Genomic DNA, 21845 nt, shown 5'->3' with positions numbered 1-21845 from the left:
GTAGGCGTGAGCCACCGCGCCCGACCTCTACAAACATTTTTAAAAAATTAGCCAGTTGTGGTGGCATGAGCCTGTACTCTCAGCTACTTAGGAGGCTGAGGTGGGATGATCACTCAAGCCTGGAAGGTTGAAGCTGCAGTGAGCTGTGATCTTGCCACCGCACTCCAGCCTGGGTGACAGAGTGAAAAGAAAAAAGAAATAAAAAGGGGGCCTAAATTTTTCACAGCACGATTTTTGTGTGGTGTATATAGAAAGTCAATTTTTTAATGTGTTCAGCAGCTGAAATGGTTGTATGCTTCCCCATGTGAAACGGAACAGAAAAACACTTGTTGTTTTAGAACACCAGAATATGCATGAGAGACATAAATGCATTTTTCCCTGATGAAAACAACTTCATTTCACTTCCGGAATTTCAAAACTACCATCTGGTAGTCAACCCTGTTTTTCCACCAGATGGCAATAACCCATAATGGGTGAGCAGGATGAATGGAATGTACACAAAACAGTGCAGGGTGTGAGCATTAAAAGGGCTGTGAATGTGAAATGTGGTAATTTAGGAAAAATGATGAGTCCCAGGAGAAGAGGATAAACAATGGATTGCTAAATCTGGCACCCTTGGAGCTAACAACATCCATCACAAAAGGGGTCACATCATTTAAGAGCAAAGTTTAAAAGCAAAAAGTGTTACAGTATTTTTTTTTTTTTTCTGGTTTGTTTTCAGAATCACATATTACAGAACAGCTGATAGAGTGGAAAAATTGTTGATATTTAAGTAGAATCTGTACTAAAAACATATTGTATGTTCCTAACAGCAGTGATAAAGTCAGAGAGATTATTTTAGGAAAAAGGAGGGAACCGGAAGAACTGCTGATGAAATCTGCAGGCCACTTCTCTTCCCCTCCACCATGACTTCAAGAATCCTGCTGACACTTCACACTTCTCTTCCCAAGTCTGTTTAACTGGGTATACCTATTTGGTTTGGATTTTAGGTGGCATAACACAACCCAACCCAATGCTATTCAAACTCATGTAAATAACTGACAGTGGGTTACAGTCCCAAATTACCATATGATTTTCTTTTTTGACAGGTTTTATGTAAAAAGACTTTTGCCTGCTATTAAATATCTATCATTTTCTCTTGCTCTGAGTTCTTTTTCTGAGAACTAGACATACCTCTGATAAAGGCCATGCTGTTCCTTTTGGAGACTAAATAATACCAGTATTTATCATTATTTTTACCATTTTCCTTTCTTTCTTTTTGAAAAATAACAACATGGGCGTGGCTCATGCCTACAGTCCCAGCACTTTGGGAGGCTGAAGTGGATGGATACCTGAGCTCTGAAGTTCGAGACCAGCCTGGGCAACATGGTGAAACCCCGGCTCTACAAAAATTACAAAATTATCCAGGCATGGTGGCATATGCCTGTAGTCCCAGCCACTTGGAGGCCAAGGCAAGAGGATTGCTTGAGCCCAGGGGGCAGGGTTTGCAGTGAGCCAAGATCTTGCCATTTCACACCAGACTGAGCAACAGGGCAAGACCCTGGATCTTGTGTCAAAAAAAAAAAGGAAAGGAAAAAATAAAAATAACATGGAGAAATCTCGTCTCTACTAAAAATACATAATTAGCTGGGCGTGGTGGTACATACCTGTAATTCCAGCTACTCAGGAGGCTGAGGCAGGAGAATCGCTTAAACCTGGAAGGTAGAGGTTGCGGTGAGCTGAGATTGCGCCACTGCACTCCAGCCTGGACAACAAGCGCGAAACTCTGTCTCAAAAAAAAAAAAAAAAAAAAAAAAAAAAAAGAAAAGAAAAGTTCCAGCTTGTCAGATAAAGACCAGAATTTTAAATAGACTGGAAAGAATCTAAAACAAAGGTGGTTTTTAGGGCACATGCTTACACAATTTCACAGGAAACAGGACCATTTCCTTTTGTTTTGGTAAGTATATCAATGATCTATCTAGTATAGGCGAAGATGTACCTAAAACAAACAAACAGAAAAGAGATGAGATCTAGGCAATTCAGGTTTCCTTAGAAAATGTATTTTTTAAGGGTGCTCTAATGAAAAATGTTGAGCTCTTCTCTCTTTCTAACATTTTTATGTTCACTGTAAATGTCCTAAGGAATCAATATAAAACTCCGGAAAATATGGAAAAGTAAAAAGAAGACATCAGTCTAAAGAGAACTAATATTAACATTTTTGGCTGGGTGCAGTGGCTCATGCCTGTAATCCCAGCACTTTGGGAGGTCGAGGTGGGTGGGTCACTTGAGGTCAGGAGTTCGAGACCAGCCTGACCAATGTGGAGAAACCCCGTTTCTACTAAAAATACAAAAAAAGTAGCGGGCCATGGTGGCACATGCCTGTAATCCCAGCTACTAGGGAGGCTCAGGCAGGAGAATAACGTGAACTCAGGAGGTGAAGGTTGCAGTGAGCTGAGATTGCACCATTGCACTCCAGTCTCGGCAACAAGAGCGAAACTCTGTCTTAAAAAAAAAAAAATTAACATTTTTAGTGTATTTTCTTTCATAGTTACTTTTTCTAAAAATAATTTTCTTCATCTTTAAAAAAAAAATCTGTTTATTTTCACAGGTGTTTCATAGTGTTCATGACTTCATTTCTCATATTACATGATAACATAAGTTTTTTCCTAGGGGATTAGAAACACTTCATAAAACAATTTTAATTGCTTCACGTTTCAGTATAGTGAGCCATACTTTAACATATCACACACTTATTTAGTTTTTCTTTTTGCTATTACAAATAGTAGCACTGTGATGTATGCTTTAGTGTATACAAAATATTTTCCATATTTAGGCTTGTATAGGATGGATCCCTAAGAGTGAAATTACTAGTTCAAAAAGCACAAACATTTTTAACACTTTTTATTTGTATCATTGCCAATTTTTTTTTTTTTTTTAACAGAGCTGAGTCCATTTACCCTGCTCCTAGCAATGTGCAAGAAAGCAGCTTTCACACTGATGCCATTACTGTATTGTCATAAAAAACAACCAACCAAACACTTTGGGTCTCTCATTAGTGTTTTAATTTGCATATCTTTGATTACTAGCGAGATGGAACCTTTCCCCACTTTTTGTTAAACAACTGAATTTCCTCTTTTGTGAATTGTCTACTATGTCCTTTGTCTGTTCATCTCTTGGGGTCTTTGTTATCCCTATTTACATAGAGAACTGACAAGCACTGCCCAGAGAAAGGCCTTCTGTATGCGACACCATGGAATTCATCCTCTTTTAAGTTATTCCAGACTAAGCACTCAAACAGCAATGTGAAGGGAAAGCCAGAAAGAGCAAAAAGATCAGCGATATATTTTTCTGTGCTATCCAAATGAAAAAAGGTTCATCTTACCGTAGTAAAATGGCTCTGTTCCTTTACCTAACCCAGTACTCATTTTAATACTGTGTATTGGAAGTTTTGATCACTTTTCAAAGAATTCATTATATATTATATAACACCGGGAGTACATCTCACCATGACTCACCGCAAAGCTATGATGGTTACACAAAGTGTTGCCATGCCAGGTTCATCTTTTAAAATGATTTAATCAGATGTGATTTTAATTTAATTTAATTTGATGGAGTGTCATACTTTATTCTGTTGCCACTTCCTGAAAGGTTGGCACTTCCATGTATAGTTTTTCTTCTGAATACAATTAGAGCAAGTACAAGGAGGGGATATAAATACAGACTCTTGGCTGGGTGCAGTGGCTCATACCTGTAATCCCAGCACTTTGGGAGGCTGAGGTGGGAGGATCCCTTGAGGTCAGGAGTTCGAGGTCAGCCTGGGTAACATAGTGAGACCCTGTATCTACTGAAAAAAGTAACAAATAAATAAATACAGGCTCCTGGCTTTGAAGTGAAGGTAGTTCAGCTGACTTGTTCTCACACTCTGTACTGCAATGTCCTGTCCCAGGCTTCATGACATGCCTGCCATTGGCAATGGCAGGGCTTCAAGCCAGTAAATAAGGCCAGGAGCGGTGGCTCATGCCTGTAATCCCAGCACTTGGGGAGCCTGAGGTGAGAGGACACTTAAGACTAAGAGTGTGAGACCAGCCTGGCCAATGCAGTGACAGTAAAAAAAAAAAAAAAAAAAAAAAAAAAAAAAAAAAAAAAAAAAAAGACCTTTAAATTAGTCTAAGACTGCCTTTGTTCCACTTGGTCAATTATGGAACCTTCCTAAACTTCCTTATCTGAAAAGTGGGGATAGTAACAGTTCTTCTTGCTATCCAAGATACATTTTAAACATTATAAGAGAAAAATATTTTGAGGATGAAAACACGAGTGTTAAGTATTACTATATTAAAATGAATGTTATTTTAAAACATAAGAACCAAAAATGACTTCATCAAATATCTTAAGGTAATAAAGAGAATCAAGGCCTATTACGACTGAATAGGATCTGAGAATTGGCCAAGCCAATCCTCTCATTTGACAGAGGACAAACTGAGGTCATACAAGGTAATATCCAAGATAAGACTTGTCCAAGATGGCGCTGCTAATGACAGAGCTACGATGCTAACTGGGGAGTTCCATTAAGAAATCCCCTCAATAAATCTTTCTACTGCTACTTTCCCCATCCAGTGGGTAGAATGTTATTACTAAGCACAATCAAGTAAGGAAGTCCATATTATTTCCTTATCATCTTTAATAGAAACTGTTTTTGGCTAATGCCTGTAATCCCAGCACTTTGGGAGGCTGAGGCGGGTGGATCACTTAAGGTCAGGAGTTTGAGACCAGCCTGGCCAACATGGTGAAACCTTTGTCTCTACCAAAAAAATACAAAAAATTAGCCAGGCATGGTGGCAGATGCCTGTAATCCCAGCTACTTGGGAGGCTGAGGCAGAAGAATCACTTGAACCTGGGAGGCAGAGGTTGCAGTGAGCTGAGATCATGCCGCTACACTCCAGTCTGGGCAACAAGAGCCAAACTCCATCTCAAAAAAAACAAAACAACAACAAAAAAACTGTTTTCAGAACTCCTTTTTTATTTTATACCTATAGTGAAAATAACTACTATTTTATTTAAAAATAAAGTTTTCTGACAACAGAATGTGAATTTGTGTAAACTAAAAACATCATATGTCTAAAAGCTTAAAAAACAAATATCAAAGAGCAGATTTTAATCAAACTGAAACCTCTTTTGAGTCATACTAACAATGCAGTCTCATTCTGTATCAGCCAGTGGGGTACTGCAAACATAGAGGAGAACGAAGGTCAGCGAGATGAAGTGGAACCAGTTTGACCGAGAATATGCAATCTTGTTTCAACAGACGGATTAATATGAGAATAAATAAATTTGTTAGCCACTAAGAAGGAGGGCTCCAGAAGCTTTGTGATTTAAGAGAAGCATATCACAAAGGGGAATCTACCCCTCTTTTCAGTTAACCATTGAAGTGAAGGCATGGGAAACTCTATAGAGATAATATGGATTTGCAACAAGGAAATTCAATATCAACACTTTGAAGAATTTTATTCATAAAAGACTGGGAAAGCAGGCAGCAACTTGCTTTATTTGTGTGAAGCTATGGGAAACTATTTTTTATTTTTATTTCTGTAGAGAGGGGTCTCACTATGTTGCCCAGGCTTATCTTGAACTCCTGGCCTCAAGAGAACCCTCACTGCCTTGGCTTCCCAAAATGCTGGGATTACAGGTGTGAGCTATTGCGCCTGGCTGGAAACTGTATTAGTAGACACTTTCAACTGGTTAAGAGCTGAAAGACATAATTAAAAGTAGTGCTAGAGAAGCCACATGCTCGGATGGAGCGCCAACACAATTTGTCTGTCAAACTCAAGGGAGACAGTTTTTGATTTTCCCTTTCCCCCAATTTCTTTAACTATTACACAACTTTTGCTGTCCTTCATATATTTGCCCCCATATGAAATAGGATTTCACATATATTTAAATTCTCTCTTATTCTACACACACACAGACACACACACACACACACACAAACGCACGTAAAATAGAAAGTTAATCAAACAGAAAAAAATGGTCAGAAAGTTCTACATGGCAAGGACTTTTCTGGTGCTTTTTTTTTTTTTTTTTTTTTTGAGACAGGATCTTGCTCTTTAGCCTAGGCCGGAGTGCAGTGGCACAACATTGGCTCACTGCAACCTCTGTCTCCTGGGTTCAAGCAATTCTTGTCCCTCAGTCTCCCCAGTAGCTGGGATTACAGGCAGGTGCCAACACACCTGGCAATTTTTTTTTTTTTAGTTGAGATGGGGTTTCACCATGTTGGCTAGGCTGGTCTCGAACTCCTGCCCTCAAATGATCCACCTGCCTTGGCCTCCCAAAGTGCTGGGATTACAAGCATTAGCCACTGTGCCCAGCTATTCTAGTGCTTTTTCTCTTCTTCCTTTTTTTTTTTTTTTTTTTGAGACAGAGTTTCGCTCTTTTTGCCCAGACTGGAGTGCAATGCCACGATCTCAGTTCACCTCAACATTTGCCTCCCAGGTTCAAGTGATTCTCCTGCCTCAGCCTCTCGAGTAGCTGGGATTACAGGTACGTGATACCACGCCAGACTAATTCTGTATTTTTAGTAGAGGTGGGGTTTTTCCGTATTGGTCAGGCTGGTCTCCCAACCTCAGGTGATCTGCCCACCTCGGCCTCCCAAAGTATAGGGATTACAGGTGTGAGCCCGGCTCTAGTGCTTTTTCTAAGTAGCCATGTTATTTGCCTGTTTCTCTTTCTTTTGTTAAAATAAATCTTTTGGACTTAGCACACTGTGGATAGTCAATAGATGTTTCAGAGTCAGAGGACAGTTCACTTTGATTTCATAGATTTTATAGAATATGCAAAGCACAGAGGCTTTACCATACCTATAGATTTAAACTTGGTAGTCCTGACAATTCTAGAATCTGTGATGTTATACCAGGAAATGAAAGCTAAAACTATCTCATTTTAGCCATTAATTTTAATCTTTTCTCTCACTAACCTTCAAACAAAACCAGTAAGGTGGTGAAAAAAACTGTTCAAAGCTTTAAATCTTCCCACTGACCTTACACCCCAAAGATCAAAGTGAAGACTATGCTGTGATTTGCTTAACAGACAAAAAGATGAGAGATCAAGGCTCTGCATTAGTCACGAAGTGAAAATTTGTCTCAAAATCAATCAGAATAGACTTGGCAGGAATATTGAATGAAGCCAACATTTTGCTCTTGTGAAAGTGTCACAGATCACACAGTGGCTGCATTTTATATCTCACAGAATGGTGCCTCCAGCAATGTGAGTGAGAGCAGTGGTATTTTCCTGACTCATAAGGACAGGAGTGTGCCGCCCACTGAATCACCCTCCTCATTTCCGGGGGTGCCTGGGTGTTCCAAGACACTCATGGAGATTAAATTATGGTTGCCATGACAGCTCCCTAAATGCTGTCATGATAATATCAACAGCTAGAGTATGAGTGTTCCCTGAACGTTGACTTATTTTCCCTTCCAAAACCTCAATAATTTTCATAATCAAAGTTCTTCAATAACTATGCTAATCTAAGGAATCAGGAAAAATCCTTTTTTTTCTTAATTAGATAGGTTGCCATATTAAGATACAACTCATCTCTTTCCATAAGATATATTCTTTTGAGCGAATGGTAATTGATATATGATGTTGTTTACTGTATTTTTAGAAGGTAGAATGAATAATATCAAAGTTGGAATAAACATGGAAAGTTCTCACAATTTTTTATAGTTAGGAAGCTTGTATTTGAGGACAAAAATCTGAATTTTTTAAGCATTAGCTGGCATCCTGTGATAGAGGGGGCTGGTTTTATGTGTGCCAGTGATTATGCAAATTACCATATGTGAGAACCTGCCTAGGTAAGAGGATGTTCTGTCCCTCTCTCTCTTCCATTCCAATGATTTGAGACATCAGTGAGTAGAGGCAAGGGAAGAAGTTCCTCGCAAACCTGTATTTTTATTTTTAAAAATCTCACTGTTGGGAGGTTGCAATACCTTTTAGGAGCATTACCTTAAAATGTCCAGTACTGAAGGTCACTTAGAGACGTCATAACGAACATCACAAAACGTTCAATTACCTTGATGCTTATTGAATCTTCACTGAATGTTTTGAAACTGTGCAACTCTTGAGCCTTCCTTGCTGCTTTCTGATACAGTGTTCTCCTCTTTTCATTTCACTGTCTCTTAGGATGTTGGCTATTACTTTTTTTACTGAGATGTTCCTGGAATCCTTCTAATTTTAGTTGCACAAACATCAAAGACCTGTTATGTTCCCAAACTGTTCCCGGTTAGGAAAGCAGTTAATCAAGTGTATTAGTCAGGGTCTTGTCAGAGAGAAGCCCACTCAAATGAATTTAATGGAAACAGACTTAAAGATAGGCTATTCACAAAGGTGAATGTAGGTTAAAGGAACCTGTAAGAGAAGGTGAGTTGGGGAGCATTATAGAGCCTGGAGGGAGCAGGAACCATCTTTATCATTTATTGATATGATATGCCATATGCCAAGTTTTGCTCCTGAAACTATTTTCCATGAAATCCCCTTGTGATCTCTTTCTAAAACGAGAACAAGGGCCTATTGCAAAAGGGAAGGTGTGCCTTGATAGGAATGTGCTGATATATATTATCTCCTTTTATCCTCCCACCCACCTCAATATACCAAGCCTATGGATTTTAATGCTATAACTTGTTTGGATGTTTTTATCTACTGTACCAGATTATATAAATTTACATCAAGTTTTCTCCACCAATGTACTTGCTGTTCGATACTTGCTAGAACCTCCAGTGCAACTGACTAGAAGTGGCAAAAGCAGGAATTTTTCCCTTGTTCCCAATATTAGGGAAGCACTTTTATTTTTGAATCAAGAAATATTATTTATATCTTAGCTGTGTTTCATATAGGAACACAGTATGTCCGAATGTGACAAATAGTAAATGTTTTTCATGCATCTCAAATAATAAATTATTTATTGCTGATTTTTATTGCTTTTAGGGTCATTTCCTTAGTGCCTATATCTGAGTGAAACTAAAATGAGTGGATATTTAATTTACAGGATAACAGCAGAACAAATTATCAATTAAAATATATCTAAATTATTGATTGGCTGATTACACATTTTAAATTTGAAGACCAATTACTACATTTTCTTCTATTATGCAGCCAGGGCTACATAATTTTGCAAAAAATCTCTAGGTGGCAATCTGTCTATTAGCCCTTTACTATGCTGAAGTCAAAAGAAAATATAGAGATGAATCTCTAAGCATTTTATTTGGGAATCACAGAATTGCAATTCAGAGTATACACACAGATCGCAGAGGTTTTCCAGAGGACCAATGGACAATCCCAAAGTCAAGTTTAGGTTAAAAAAACTTTTTTTTTTTTTTTTTTTTTTGAGGCGGAGTCTTGCTCTGTTGCTTGGGCTGGAGTGCAGTGGCCGGATCTCAGCTCACTGCAAGCTCCGCCTCCCAGGTTTATGCCATTCTTCTGCCTCAGCCTCCCAAGTAGCTGGGACTACAGGCTCCTGCCACCTCGCCCCGCTAGTTTTTTGTATTTTTTTTAGTAGAGACGGGGTTTCACCGTGTTAGCCAGGATGGTCTCGATCTCCTGACCTCGTGATCCACCCGTCTCGGCCTCCCAAAGTGCTAGGATTACAGGCTTGAGCCACCGCGCCCGGCCCTGGTTAAAAAAACTTTTAAATTAGAATTTGGTTTCGGGAAAGTGGCAAAGATGTTAAAAGGCTTAAAATATTTAATCAAAGAAGAATTACATGCCATTGAGAAATAATAGCCATTTATTTATTCAGAGTGATAAATGAAAGACTTCAAAAGCAAATATAAGAAGTAACATAGGCCAGGCATGGTGGGTCATGCCTGTAATCCTGCACTTCGGGAGGCTGAGGAAGGCAGATGGCTTGAGCTCAGGAATTTGAGACCAGCCTTTGCAACATGGCAAAACCTCATCTCTACAAAAAATACAAAACTCAGCTGAGTGTGGTAGCATGTTCCTATAGTTCCCAGATACTTGGGAGGCTGAGGTGGAGGATTGCTTGAGCCTGGGAAGTCAAGGCTGCTGTGAACCAAGATCATGCTACTGCACTTTAGCCTGGGCAACAGAACAAGATCCTGCCTCAAAAATAAATAAAACTGGCCAGGTGTGGTGGCTCACACCTGGAATCCCAGCACTTTGGGAGGCTGAGGTGGGTGAATCACTGAGGTCAGGAGTTTGAGACCAGCCTGGCCAACATGGTGAAACCCTGTCTCTACTAAAAATACAAAAATTAGCTGGGCATGGTGGCGCGTGCCTGTGATCTTGGCTACTTGGGAGGCTGAGGTAGGAGAATTGCTTGGGGAAGCAGAGGCTGCAGTGAGCCAAGATCATGCCACTGCACTCCAGCCTGGGTGACAAAGCAAGACTCTGTCTCCAAAAAATAAAAAAATAAAAAATAAAACCAACCAACCAACCAAACAAATCCAAAATCAAAACTCCGTTGAGACAGAGAGAGAAAAAAAAAAAAAACTTGGCTCTGTATTGAGATAACTTTTTCCAAGTAGTCAAAAACCTAATAAAAACAGGAAAAGCACAAGAAACTACCTCAAAATATAACTTATCTGTTTTTTTAGGCTGATTATTTAAAAGGTAAAGAGAAACCTCTTGTGGCTGGGTGTGGTGGCTCAGGCCTGAAATCCTAGCACTTTGAGAGGCCAAGGCAGGCAGGTCACTTGAGTTAAGGAGTTGGAGACCAGCCTGGTCAGCATAGTGAAACCTCCATCTCTACTAGCTGGGTGTGGTGGCTCGTGCCTGTAATCCCAGCTACTTGGGAGCCTGAAGCACAAGAATTGCTTGAACCCAGGAGGTGGAGGTTGTAGCCAGCCGAAAACGCACCAGTGCACTTCAGCCTGGGCAACAGAATGCAACACTGTCTCCGAAACAAAACAAAACAAAACAAAACAAAACAAAACAAAACAAAACAAAACACTGTCTCAAAAAAAAAAAAAAAAAAAGAAAAGAAAAACCTCTTGTAGTATGACTGTTTCTCTTTATAGGATGCCTGTTTGAATTACCTGGAAGTCAAACTTCATGAAAAGGTACTAGCATTTGGCTAAACACTGGAAGAGTATGTGACTAAGGTTATGAATATACATCACATTATAGAAGAGTAATGTAAACAAGAAACCTGTACCTTGAACAGGAGGATGTACAGCTTGTAAATTTGCCTAGTTACACAAAACAACTTTGATGCACCAAGAAAAGCCAAGAGTACAGAATCAAGTTATACCAGAGGAAGCATTGTTCTCTCGGGCCTTGAAGACAAACATGTATCAGGACACAACAGCACAGTCAGAATTGAGAAAAAAAAAAAAAAAGCTACAGAAATTGGCAAAAAGGTCGAGAAAGAAAGCCACTGAGATATTACACAGAGCTAGTCATTATCTTATTTTTCTATTAAAGAAAAACCTTTAAAAGTTAAATTGTTGTGCTTGGTATACAGGAAACAATGGACACTGCATTGCACTCTCATCTGTACATTTATTTTTGGGTGTAACTCATACTTTTATGATCTTAAAGCAGCTAGCAAGGACAAATATAATCTTGTCTGGCCAGCAAATCAAGCCACTCCATACCCTCAAATGTGTGCTAACAATTTTGAAGACATTTTTATTTTATCAACAAACTTAAAATTAGCTTATTATCCAAGATTTACTTAAGTCCTGTGAACTAAAAAAAATTTTTTAGTTACTATATTTTTGATAAAATACTTGATAAAATATTAGATTTGAGCACTTAATTTTTCCTTTTAAGTCAAATAATTAGGGTTCTTTTATATATTTTGGAAAAAAAGAATCTTAAGTCAAGTAATTAGAGCTCTTTTAGGCCGGGCGCGGTGGCTCAAGCCTGTAATCCCAGCACTTTGGGAGGCCGAGACGGGCGGATCACGAGGTCAGGAGATCGAGACCATCCTGGCTAACACGGTGAAACCCCGTCTCTACTAAAAATACAAAAAACTAGCCGGGCGAGGTGGCGGCGCCTGTAGTCCCAGCTACTCGGGAGGCTGAGGCAGGAGAATGGCGTGAACCCGGGAGGCGGAGCTTGCAGTGAGCTGAGATCTGGCCACTGCACTCCAGTCTGGGTGACAGAGCGAGACTCCGTCTCAAAAAAAAAAAAAAAAAAAAAAAAAAAAAAAAAAAATTAGAGCTCTTTTATATATTTTGGTAGAAAATGATCATATGCATATAGAAATAAAAAACCCATAAAAACATACAAACAAAAACAAAGACCATATAATTTTTTGTTTGGGTTTGTTTTGTTTTTGAGACTGGGTCTTGCTCTGTTGCCCAGGCAGCAATACAGTGGTACAAACATAGCTCACTCTAGCCTTAACATTCTGGGCTCAAATGATCCTCTTGCCTTACTCTCCCATGTAGCTGGGACCACAGGCGTGCACCATACCCAGCTTTTTTTTTTTTTGGAGAGACGAGGTCTCACTGTGTTGCCTAGGCTGGCATATAGTTTTTATTAAAAGTTTATTCTTGAGTAAAGCACAGTAACATAAACTTACTGGTTTATAAGAAGACAATTAGATTCAAACCGTATTTCTGACAAGATAAGCTAAACTTTAAGGGTTTTTTTTTTTTTTTGAGACAGAATCTCACTCTGTTGCCCAGGTTGGAGTGCAGCAGCACAATCTCAGTTCACTGCAACCTCTGCCTCCTGGGCTCAAGCTATCCTCCCGCCTCAGGCCCCTAGGTAGCTGGGACTACAGGTAAGTGCCACCAAACTTGGCTAATTTTGTTGTTGTTGTTGTTTTTTTTTTTTTTTTGTAGAGACAGGGCCATGTTGCCCCAGGCTGCTCTTGAACTTCTGACCTCAAATGATCCACCTGCCTCGGCTTCCAAAAGCGCTAGGATTATAGGCATGAGCCACTGTGCCTGGCCTTTGTTTCTTTAATAAGTAATCTTAAAAAGGCTGGGAAACAAATTTTGGGTAAAGTAGTTTGAGTCATTACCAATATACTGGATTGGACAAAAAATGGCTAACTGTGAAAAATGTGACAATTACGTGAGGAGCCCCAAAAGATAAGAGTTATTATTGTTACAATTATTTATTTTTGAGACACAGTCTTGCAACAGAAAAAAATCTGTTGCCAGGGCTGGAGAGCAACAGTGTGATCACTACTCACAGCAGCCTCAACCTTCTGGGCTCAAGTGATCCTCCTACCTCAGCAACTCACCCTCCCAAGTAGCCAGGACTATAGGCCTGTGCTACCATGCCCAGCTATTTTTTTGTTTTTCGCTTTTTGTTTTTTTTTTTGAGATAGAGTCTAGCTCTGTTGCCCAGGCTGGAGTGCACTGGCGTGATCTCAGCTCACTGCAACCTCCGTCTCCCGGGTTCAAGCGATTCTCCTGCCTCAGCCTCCCAAGTAGTTGGGATTTTGTTTTGTTTTGTTTTTTTAAGTAGTAGAGATAAAGTCTCACTAAGTTGCCCAGGCTGGTTTCAAACTTCTGAGCTCCAGTGATCCTCCCGCCTCAGACTCCCAAAGTGCTGGGATTACAGGTGTGAGTCACTACACCCTGCAAAAGCTATTCTAACAAGGTTTATACAGTATTTTCTTGGTTTCTGTTACTCATGCTTGAGACTAAGAGTGCTGTCTTTCCTTCTGGTATAGGGAAGGTGTCTTTTACATAGAAATTTTATCTTTTGCCTTCAAGAAACAGCATTAAGGCCAGAATAACTATAGAAATACTACTAAAACTAAAGTTTTGGCTGGGTGTGGTGGTTCATGCCTGTAATCCCAGCACTTTGAGGTTGAGGCAAGTGGATTACCTGAGGCCAGAAGTTCAAGGCCAGCCTGGCCAACACAGAGAAACCCTGTGTCTACTAATAATACAAAAATTAGCCAGGTGTGGTGGTGCATTCCTGTAATCCCAACTACTTAGGAGGCTGAGATCCGACAATTGCTTGAATCTGGGAGGTGGAGGTTGCAGTGAGCCGAGATTGCACCACTGCATTTCAGCGTACACGATGGAGAAAGACTCCATCTCAAAAAAAACCCTACAGTTTTAATAGTAACTATTAAGAATTTTTTTTTTTTTTGAGACAAGTCCCACACTGGTGCCTCTGCTGGTGTGCAGTGGCATGATCTTGGCTTGCTGCAACCTCTGCCTCCGGGGTTCAAGCAATTCTCCTGCCTTAGCCTCCTGAGTAGCTAGGATTACGGGCGCCCACCACTACGCCGGGCTAATTTTTTGTATTTTTGGTAGAGACGGGGTTTCACTATGTTGGCTAGGCTGTTCTCAAACTCCTGACCTCGTGATCTGCTAGCCTCAGCCTCCGAAAGTGCTGGGATTACAGGCGTCAGCCACCGCGCCCAGCCAAGAATAGATTCTTATTAATCAGTATGCCAGAATAGTTGAGGGGTTTTGGAAAAAGAGAGTTTAGCACAGAGAAGGATAAAGGGGAGGAGGTGTAGGAAGGGGATGGAAAGGTTTTGGGGAAGAATGAGTCCCAGGTAGCTTTGTGACAGTACTTTGCAGTGAGGCAACCTTTGAGTCTTGAAAGTGAGTCTTTGAGCCTCAAGATACCAATTGAGATATCTGTCCTATTTGGACTGTATGATTTCATAGATGTGGCCCTGTACTTTAGTTTTAAGAAAAATGGACTGTTTTAATGATCCCCATAATGTCTGAACATGTCAGCTGGAGTCTCAGAAGGGGGAACTATTTTGGCATGCCTTTGAACTTTGAGAGCCCATTTGTAAATAAATTTAGCTGACTTGGTTTAATGCCAAATACACAAAATACTTATATATATAAATGTATTAGAGATGGGTCTCACTATGCTGCCCAGGCTGGTCTTGAACTCCTAGGCTCAAATGATCTGCCTGGCTCAGCCTCCTAAAGTGCTGGGATTACAGGCATGAGCCATGGCACCTGGCCACAAAAACCAATTTAAAATCTAAGTGTGCAAATGAATCAGAAAATAAAGTATGTACTCCCCAAGAGGGTTAATAAGCCTTCTTTAACAAAAGAGAGAAAAAAAATCCCTTTTAAACAGGAGTCCTCATAACCAGGAAGAAAAACATATTCATCTTAACCAAGTCTATAGCAAGGAGGCAGAAAGTTTCCCTAAACAGAAAATTTCATAACCGGTAGTGGGAAAGGATGCTTCCCAACCAATTCCCAAATAAAACTGAACTAAACCAGAAGAAAAAATATGAGTTCAAGCCAACAGAGACTCACCATGGGGAAAAGAGGTGGCCCGTAGAAGTTTGGGGGCTCAAGAGGCCTGAATGTGGGTACTTCACACCACATTCCAGGGGCTAATTCTCTAAGATGAGTCTGCTTTGGATTCCACTTCTGACAGCAATTATGTAGAAGTCAAAATAAAATATAGAGATGAATCTCTAAATTAAACATTTGGGAATCACAGAATTGGAATTTGGGGTATATATATAAATATATGTACATATGGGTGGTCTTTGGTATGTTCAAAGAACAAAAAGAAGGTTGGTAGTTTATCGGAAGGAGAAATGTTATGTATTGTTTTAAAAGAAAGTTTACTGCCACTGGAGAAGCTTTGGGGAGCTGACAAACTCTGATTGCTGAAGACAGCAGTAGGTAAAACTAGTCTATGAATCACAGTAGGTCATTTCAGCAGCTACTAGGTAAAACTAATCTTATGGTTACAGCAGGCTGTTTTAGCAGCAGGGCTTGCAGAAAATTTAATTTTTGGAGCTGATCCTATGTGCCCTGAGTGGTTTTTTCCCCCACTCCTGGACTCAGAGTTAGTTGGGTATAACAAGAATGTCCTAATTTGTATAATCAACTATTACAAGTACTAATTCTTTTTTTTTTTTTTGAAACAGGGTCTCTATCACCCAAGCTGGAGTGCAATGGCGCCATCTTGGCTCACTGCAACCTCCGCCTCTCAAGTTCAAGCAATTCTCTTGCCTCAGCCTCCCCAGTAGCTGGGACTATAGGCATGCACCACTATGTCCAGCTAATTTTTTGTATTTTTAGTAGAGACGGGGTTTCACCATGTTGGCCAGGCTGGTCTTGAACTCCTGACCTCAGGTGACCCACCTGCCTAAGCCTCTCAAAGTGCTGGGATTACAGGTGTGAGTCACCGTGTCAGACCACAAGTACTAATTCTTTAAGCCTGTATTTGTCTTTAATAATAGTTAAAACTGATCATATGAATTTATATAGCGAAAGCAATGAGATTTCACAAGAAAATATTAATAAATCTCCTAAAACCCCTAAAGATGTGTTATGCAAGTCTGACTGCTACTGTACTCATGATAATTCTCTTAAGCCCACAAATAAATATAATCAAATACTGAAACATTATTAGACAAAATCATTTACAGGCCATCTGTGTAACCCATGGAAACAAGAAGCAGTTGATATTACAAAGTGGGTGAGCGAACAGATACACAGAGAAACATATGCCTTTAGTGTTTTTCCCAAAATATATTTTGTTGACCTTAATTAGCAGACAAATGATCCATGAAATTCTAATTTTATTGTTTAAAATGTAGGATCCAATTTGTTAAAACTTGTTCAAGGAAGGCTTTACTAAACTTGAAGAAAAATAGAGTACTTCCAAAAATTTATATACATTTGATAAAACGTACTAAGCCTCAAAATAAACGTAGTACCTGGATTTCAAATCATTATGCTAAGAAACAGACATTATTCAATCTGAACAAAAACTCTTGAGTTTTTCAAAAGTTTGCCTCTGAGTACTGGTTTACTTGATTTTATTTATTTATTTATTTTTTTGAGACAGGGTCTCACTCTGTTACTCAGGCTGGAGTATAGTGTCACGATCTTGGCTAACTGCAACCTCCACCTCCTGGGTTCAAGTGATCCTCCCACTTCAGCCTCTGGTGTAGCTGAGACCACAGGCGCACACCACCACAGTCAGCTATTTTTTTTTTGTATTTTCAGAATAAACGGGGTCTTGCCATGTTGCCCAGGTTGGTTTTGAATTCTTGAGCTCAAACAATCTGCCTGCCTCAGTCTCCCAAAGTGTTGGGATTACAGGCATGAGCCACTGCACCCAGCCTCCTTGATATGTTTATTTTAATCAGGTAAACTTTTATAGAACAGATGAAGCCTGAATGTTTTGATAACAGCAGCAGCAACCAAAAAATGCCAGAAAAATTTTAAACATTTTCACTATTTGAATAGATAAAACATTCTGAAATTTTGAATATCAAAAAGTTTAAATATGAATACAGTGAAGTCTATTTCTTATGCTTTCCATCTACTGTGTTCTCATACCTCAACAGTTACTTTGTCCTGTTTAATGCATATACAATTTGATACAATATTCTGTGCCATATTTCTGTGTTTTCCACTTAACAAAAAAATCTTGGAGAGCTTAATGTTAAAACAAAGAGCTTTCTGATTTTTTTTTTGATTAACAGCTGCACAATGTTCAAACATATGGTTCTATCATAATTTAACTAGTATCCTGTTGATGGATACTTAGCTTGTTCCCAATCTTTTGCTATTCTCAATAATAAGAAACACCTTGTTATTTCTTATGTGTGGAAACATCTGTGGCATAAATCCCTAGAAATGAAATTCAAGGCTCCGAGTATATATGCATTTGTAATTTTAATAGATACTGCCAAGTTCCTGTTTCTTTATAGCCCAGCCAAAGTGGTAATGCCAGATATAATGTTATGCTTTTTCATTTAAAAATACACAGTGAAAAGTAGGTTACTTATTAAAGAATTAGGAAGAAAGTAGGACAAGTTTATGCAAAGTACAGACTACATTTTCGCTCAAAAACACATTCAACAGGAATCTATTCTGCATCTACTGTATGCCAAGTGCTTTTAGGCACTTGGGATATACACACAAACAAATCAGACTCAAATCTCTGCCTGTGTGTGGAGCTTATATTTCCATTCTACATTTTGGAACTCTCTGCTACTTCATAAGAAGCCAGTTAAATGTCAAAATCCTGAAAATGATCTGTTGAAATCCTGAGCACAGGCGCCAGACATATGCTACAAGTGTTATTTAAAAACTAACTAGAGGCAATGTTGCATATGATCATAGCTCTCCATCAGGTTCTTTTAAAACAACACACTAGCGAGAAAGCTCTTTTTATCCGAGTCCATCTGCTGTTGGTGGTGATCAGCATACTGTGGGCATTGTGGTATCATCCAAGATTAGTTTGTGAAATAGGAAGTGGAGTTACAGGCAGATCCGCAAGTGCATGCAAACTGTTGAGTTCTATCTCTTGCTAAAACCAAGGGTGCCCAATTCAGGTTTGGAGAGTAGGGAAGGTAAGGTTATCAGCACATTCCTATCAGGGTCGTTTCCTTTTTGCACTGCTCTTGTTTTGGTTTTATAAGGAGAACACAAGCAGAGTCTATGGAAAGTAGTTTCAGAAGCACACAGGAAATACTCTTTATACTGAACAAATGCATGAAAACAGAACGGGTTAGAAACTGAGGGAGACAAAAAAGGCAGTGGGTGCCAAGGGCTGTGAAAAGCAAATGCAATGATGGAGACAGCACAGCCTCAGGCTTATTTTTCAAAAATTCTCATTGTAAGCCTCTTTCCTTTCTAAATGGAAAATATCTTAACACTTTAGCTCGCATTAGACTTAATTTAACAGGAAGGTTGTAAACCACAAGTCTTGCCACTGCCCTACTGGATTCTTCGCATCCTGTAAGGAACAATTCGGAGTTCAGCTGGTTGATAAGGAAGCCAGGCATTGTGGCATCTTCAAGTACAGAGGGAAGCACAGAAAAGCCAACTCCGGAGAGTAGCTCTTGAGCGCTTGAATCATATATATATGCTTGGCTTTTTCCCCCCTCCCCTTTCTGGTCTCTATTATTAAATATTTCATCCTGGCACCACAACAGGCACAATCAACAACTGGTTAAGGAATGAGTAGTTACTAAAGTTCCAACGCCTCTCAGTTATTTTTCTCATACTCATTGAAGTCTAGAGCTAGAAGCCAGCTCTCATTTGAGAGGTTCAGAAGGGTGAAATCCAATAAATGGCAGAAGCCAGGTCTCTTTCCTGATTCCCATTCCAGCTGAGCTCCTCCTGCCACTGGATCACCATCAAAGACCTTCCAAAGCTGTGACTTCCGGGTTCCGTGCTGCCACAGTGCAAACGCGGATGACTTTGGACAATGACCCTGTGGCCCCCGCAGGGCTCGCACCCTCAGGGCCGTGGAAGGCTGAATGCTGACCGACTGGTTCTGCCCTGGAGCAGCCCTCCGCGTCCCAGGGGTCTCCTCAGTCCAGAGTGTGCACCTGTGCCCTGGCGACCCCGGCAATGGACTCAGTGCCCCGAGTCCCTTTCCGTCCGCCTGAGGCGGCAAGCGGCACTTTTTCGGGTGTCCCAGTGGAATTTCCGGGCCCGTGAACGACTGACCCACCCACGCCCGGCCGCAGCTCCAGGGGCCGAGGAAGGGAGCGGTAGGGCACACGCCAGGGCTGTCTTTGCCCGGGCTCCATTCCTGCCACCCTGGCGCTCTGTCCGCCCTTCTCTGGTTTTCCCTACGAGCGTTTTCTTAACGCTTCCCACTCTTTGTTTACAAAGTGCGAGCCTCCTTGGCCGCCGACTCCCGCGCCGGCCCGAGTCCCCACACCGTAACCTGGCTGCGCCCCCGTCCTGATCCCCCCCAGCCGCCACACCCCGCGCCACTCCCGACAATCCCGGACACCCGCGCCCGCCCGGCGCTCCCGCGCCGTCACGTGAGCCTCCCGCCCCGCCCCCGCACGTCACGTGAGCCCCGCCCTGCGCCCCGCCCCCGCGCCGGCGCGCTCCGACGTGCCCTGGAACTTACCCTCCCTCAGAGGCCAGCCTGCGGGGACTGGTCGGCAGCGGCCGTCGCCGTGCAAGCGCTCTCCCGGCTCGCGTCGCCGACCCGCAGCCGCGTGACGGACTAAGGAGGGAGCCGCCCGCCGCGAGGCCGCCGGGCTCCGGGTGAGGTGCAGGGCGTGGGTCTTGGCGGACGGGGGGCAGGTTGGCGAGGCGCTGCACAAAGGCGCGCCGGGGTCGGGCTGTGCCCACCAAGGGCGGTGTAGTCGGGGGGAGGCGTGTGCGGGAGGCGCCGCCCTCGAGGTGCGCGCGAGGGGCTCTGGACGCGGGGGTGGGCGCCGGGGGGGGGGAGGGGGCCGGCGCAGCCTATTGGCTGACGTGGGCAAGAGGGTTTAAATGGCCCGAAGTTGTGGCTCCTCTGCCCCCTGGGTTTCCTGACTTCCTGTGTGAGGGCAGCGCCCGCCGGCCCCGCCCCCAGGGAGGAGAGTGTGAGGGTGCGCGCGCGTGTGTGCACAAGGCGGGTGTGTGCGTGTCTATGTGCAAAAGGCGGGTGTGTGCGTTCGCGTGTGTCTGCAAAAGGCGGGTGTGTGTGTGTGCGTGCGTGTGTGTGCAAAAGGCCGGGCCGGCCCCTCCCTCGCCATGGGCCCACTCCCTAACCGCAGTGGGGCTCGCAGGCCTCCACCCACCCGGGGGGCCCACCTGGGGCTTCCCTCCAGGACTGTTGACCTTAAACCGGCCACTTTCTTCTTTGCGGTTTTTCCTCATGCCCTGCCCCTGCTGGATGGACGTGCATTCGCTCTCCTCCAGCTTCTCTGGGCGGAATCTCCTCAAAGTCCTTGAATTGAAAAATCCTCTTTGCCAGCGTGCAGCCCGCCTCCCATCTCAGGGGAGCTGGTTGTCTTCTCAGAACGGCTGTCCTTTACGCGTTGCTACCTTAAGTGACTGCAGACCCTTTGAGAAGAAATGGCCACAAGGTCCTCGTTAGAGAAAAAGGCACGCCCTTCAGCTTTGGAGGCGTGTGATGTTTTCCTTTTGACTGCAGCTGCAGTTTTGTCAATGTATTTTCAAAGGCTAAAGCACGACGTTGAAAGTACACCTTTGTCGAAAGTTCTAATGTCATCCCATGTGGAGTGTTTGTTGTGGGTAGAGGCTTTTAGCGCTCTAATAACACGATTGGTTGTGGCTGACTTTTGGGTTAATCATGACATAGAGAAGTAGATTTTATCGACTGTTTAGGCATGCGTTCCTAAAGGGAGGTCGTGGAGGAAGGAAGGCTCACTCGGGTTCTGGTTCAGGTTCTGCCACCCGACTACTAGAGGTTAGACCTTGGGAGACGCCATGTGTTTCAATGGAAGTGTTAAAAAGTGACTAGCCCCTAGCCACTCCTCTTTCGTACTTAAAAGTCGGGAACGATGGCCTAGATGTGTATTTATTTGTCTATATCGCTTTTTCTTTACCTGATCTATAGGAGGGTATTTTACAGAATGGGTTATCTTCTTCCACCACCTCTGGTCTGAATAGGCAGTCTGGCTCCTGGCGCAGTATTTTTTTTTTTTTCTTTGTTTTAAGATTGCTTTGGAAACGTTTCAGAGCTGGGTTTTGAGAGCCCAAAGCAGGCAGTGAAAGCGTGACCCCGACCCATGCCACCTGAGGAGCCAGACCGTCTGGGCATATATGTGCGACCCCTGGTTGCGTGTGGCTCCTCTGTTCTAAAGAAGTTTCTCTGTTGGGGAAAAAGAACCCCCAAAAGTGTAGTATAACAAATTATGTGTGTGTATGTATATTTATGCCCCAGTATTTGTTGATAGATTTCTGTCCGTACTTCATCAAACTGGAGATTGATGACTCGTTGATTCTTAAGATAATGCCGTCTGTCTAGATTAGTTGTTCATATAGAATTATCAATACATTACATCTCTTTTGGTTTTGTATTTAATACCAGTTGTTTCGAGGTGCAAGTGAAAGTAGATAAGTGCTGTAGAAAAACAGTATGTTACTTGTAGTTAATCATTTGGCTTTTCTTTAATTAGAAAGTATCTGCTTAGTGGTTGTTGAGTAGGCTGATAGAAAGTAAACTTTACAAAT

General features: G+C 41.9%; 2 protein-coding genes across 7 annotated transcripts in view; one reads left to right on the top strand and one right to left on the bottom strand.

The window, feature by feature from the left end:
* Positions 1–1729: 1729 nt before the first annotated feature.
* Positions 1730–20525, bottom strand: LOC115900318 (neural Wiskott-Aldrich syndrome protein-like). Its single transcript, XM_030940166.1, has 4 exons — positions 20447–20525; positions 19786–20133; positions 1898–1978; positions 1730–1765 (listed from the first exon to the last, which is right to left on the bottom strand). Coding segments are annotated over exons 1-4 (510 nt in total). The 3' UTR covers positions 1730–1763.
* ARHGAP12 (Rho GTPase activating protein 12) overlaps positions 19720–21845 on the top strand; it is a 126415-nt gene continuing 124289 nt past the window's right edge. For 5 of the 6 annotated variants that reach the window (XM_030940737.1, XM_030940735.1, XM_030940734.1 and 2 more), the window contains exon 1: positions 19720–19925. The gene's annotated coding sequence lies outside the window, so the exon portion shown is untranslated. The remainder of the gene's footprint in view (positions 19926–21845) is intronic. The other variant, XM_030940736.1, reaches the window with a different exon arrangement.

This window comes from Rhinopithecus roxellana, chromosome 11 (assembly GCF_007565055.1).
Source record: "Rhinopithecus roxellana isolate Shanxi Qingling chromosome 11, ASM756505v1, whole genome shotgun sequence".
Classification (NCBI taxonomy): domain Eukaryota; kingdom Metazoa; phylum Chordata; class Mammalia; order Primates; family Cercopithecidae; genus Rhinopithecus; species Rhinopithecus roxellana.
This window is presented reverse-complemented; position numbering and strand designations above follow the sequence as displayed.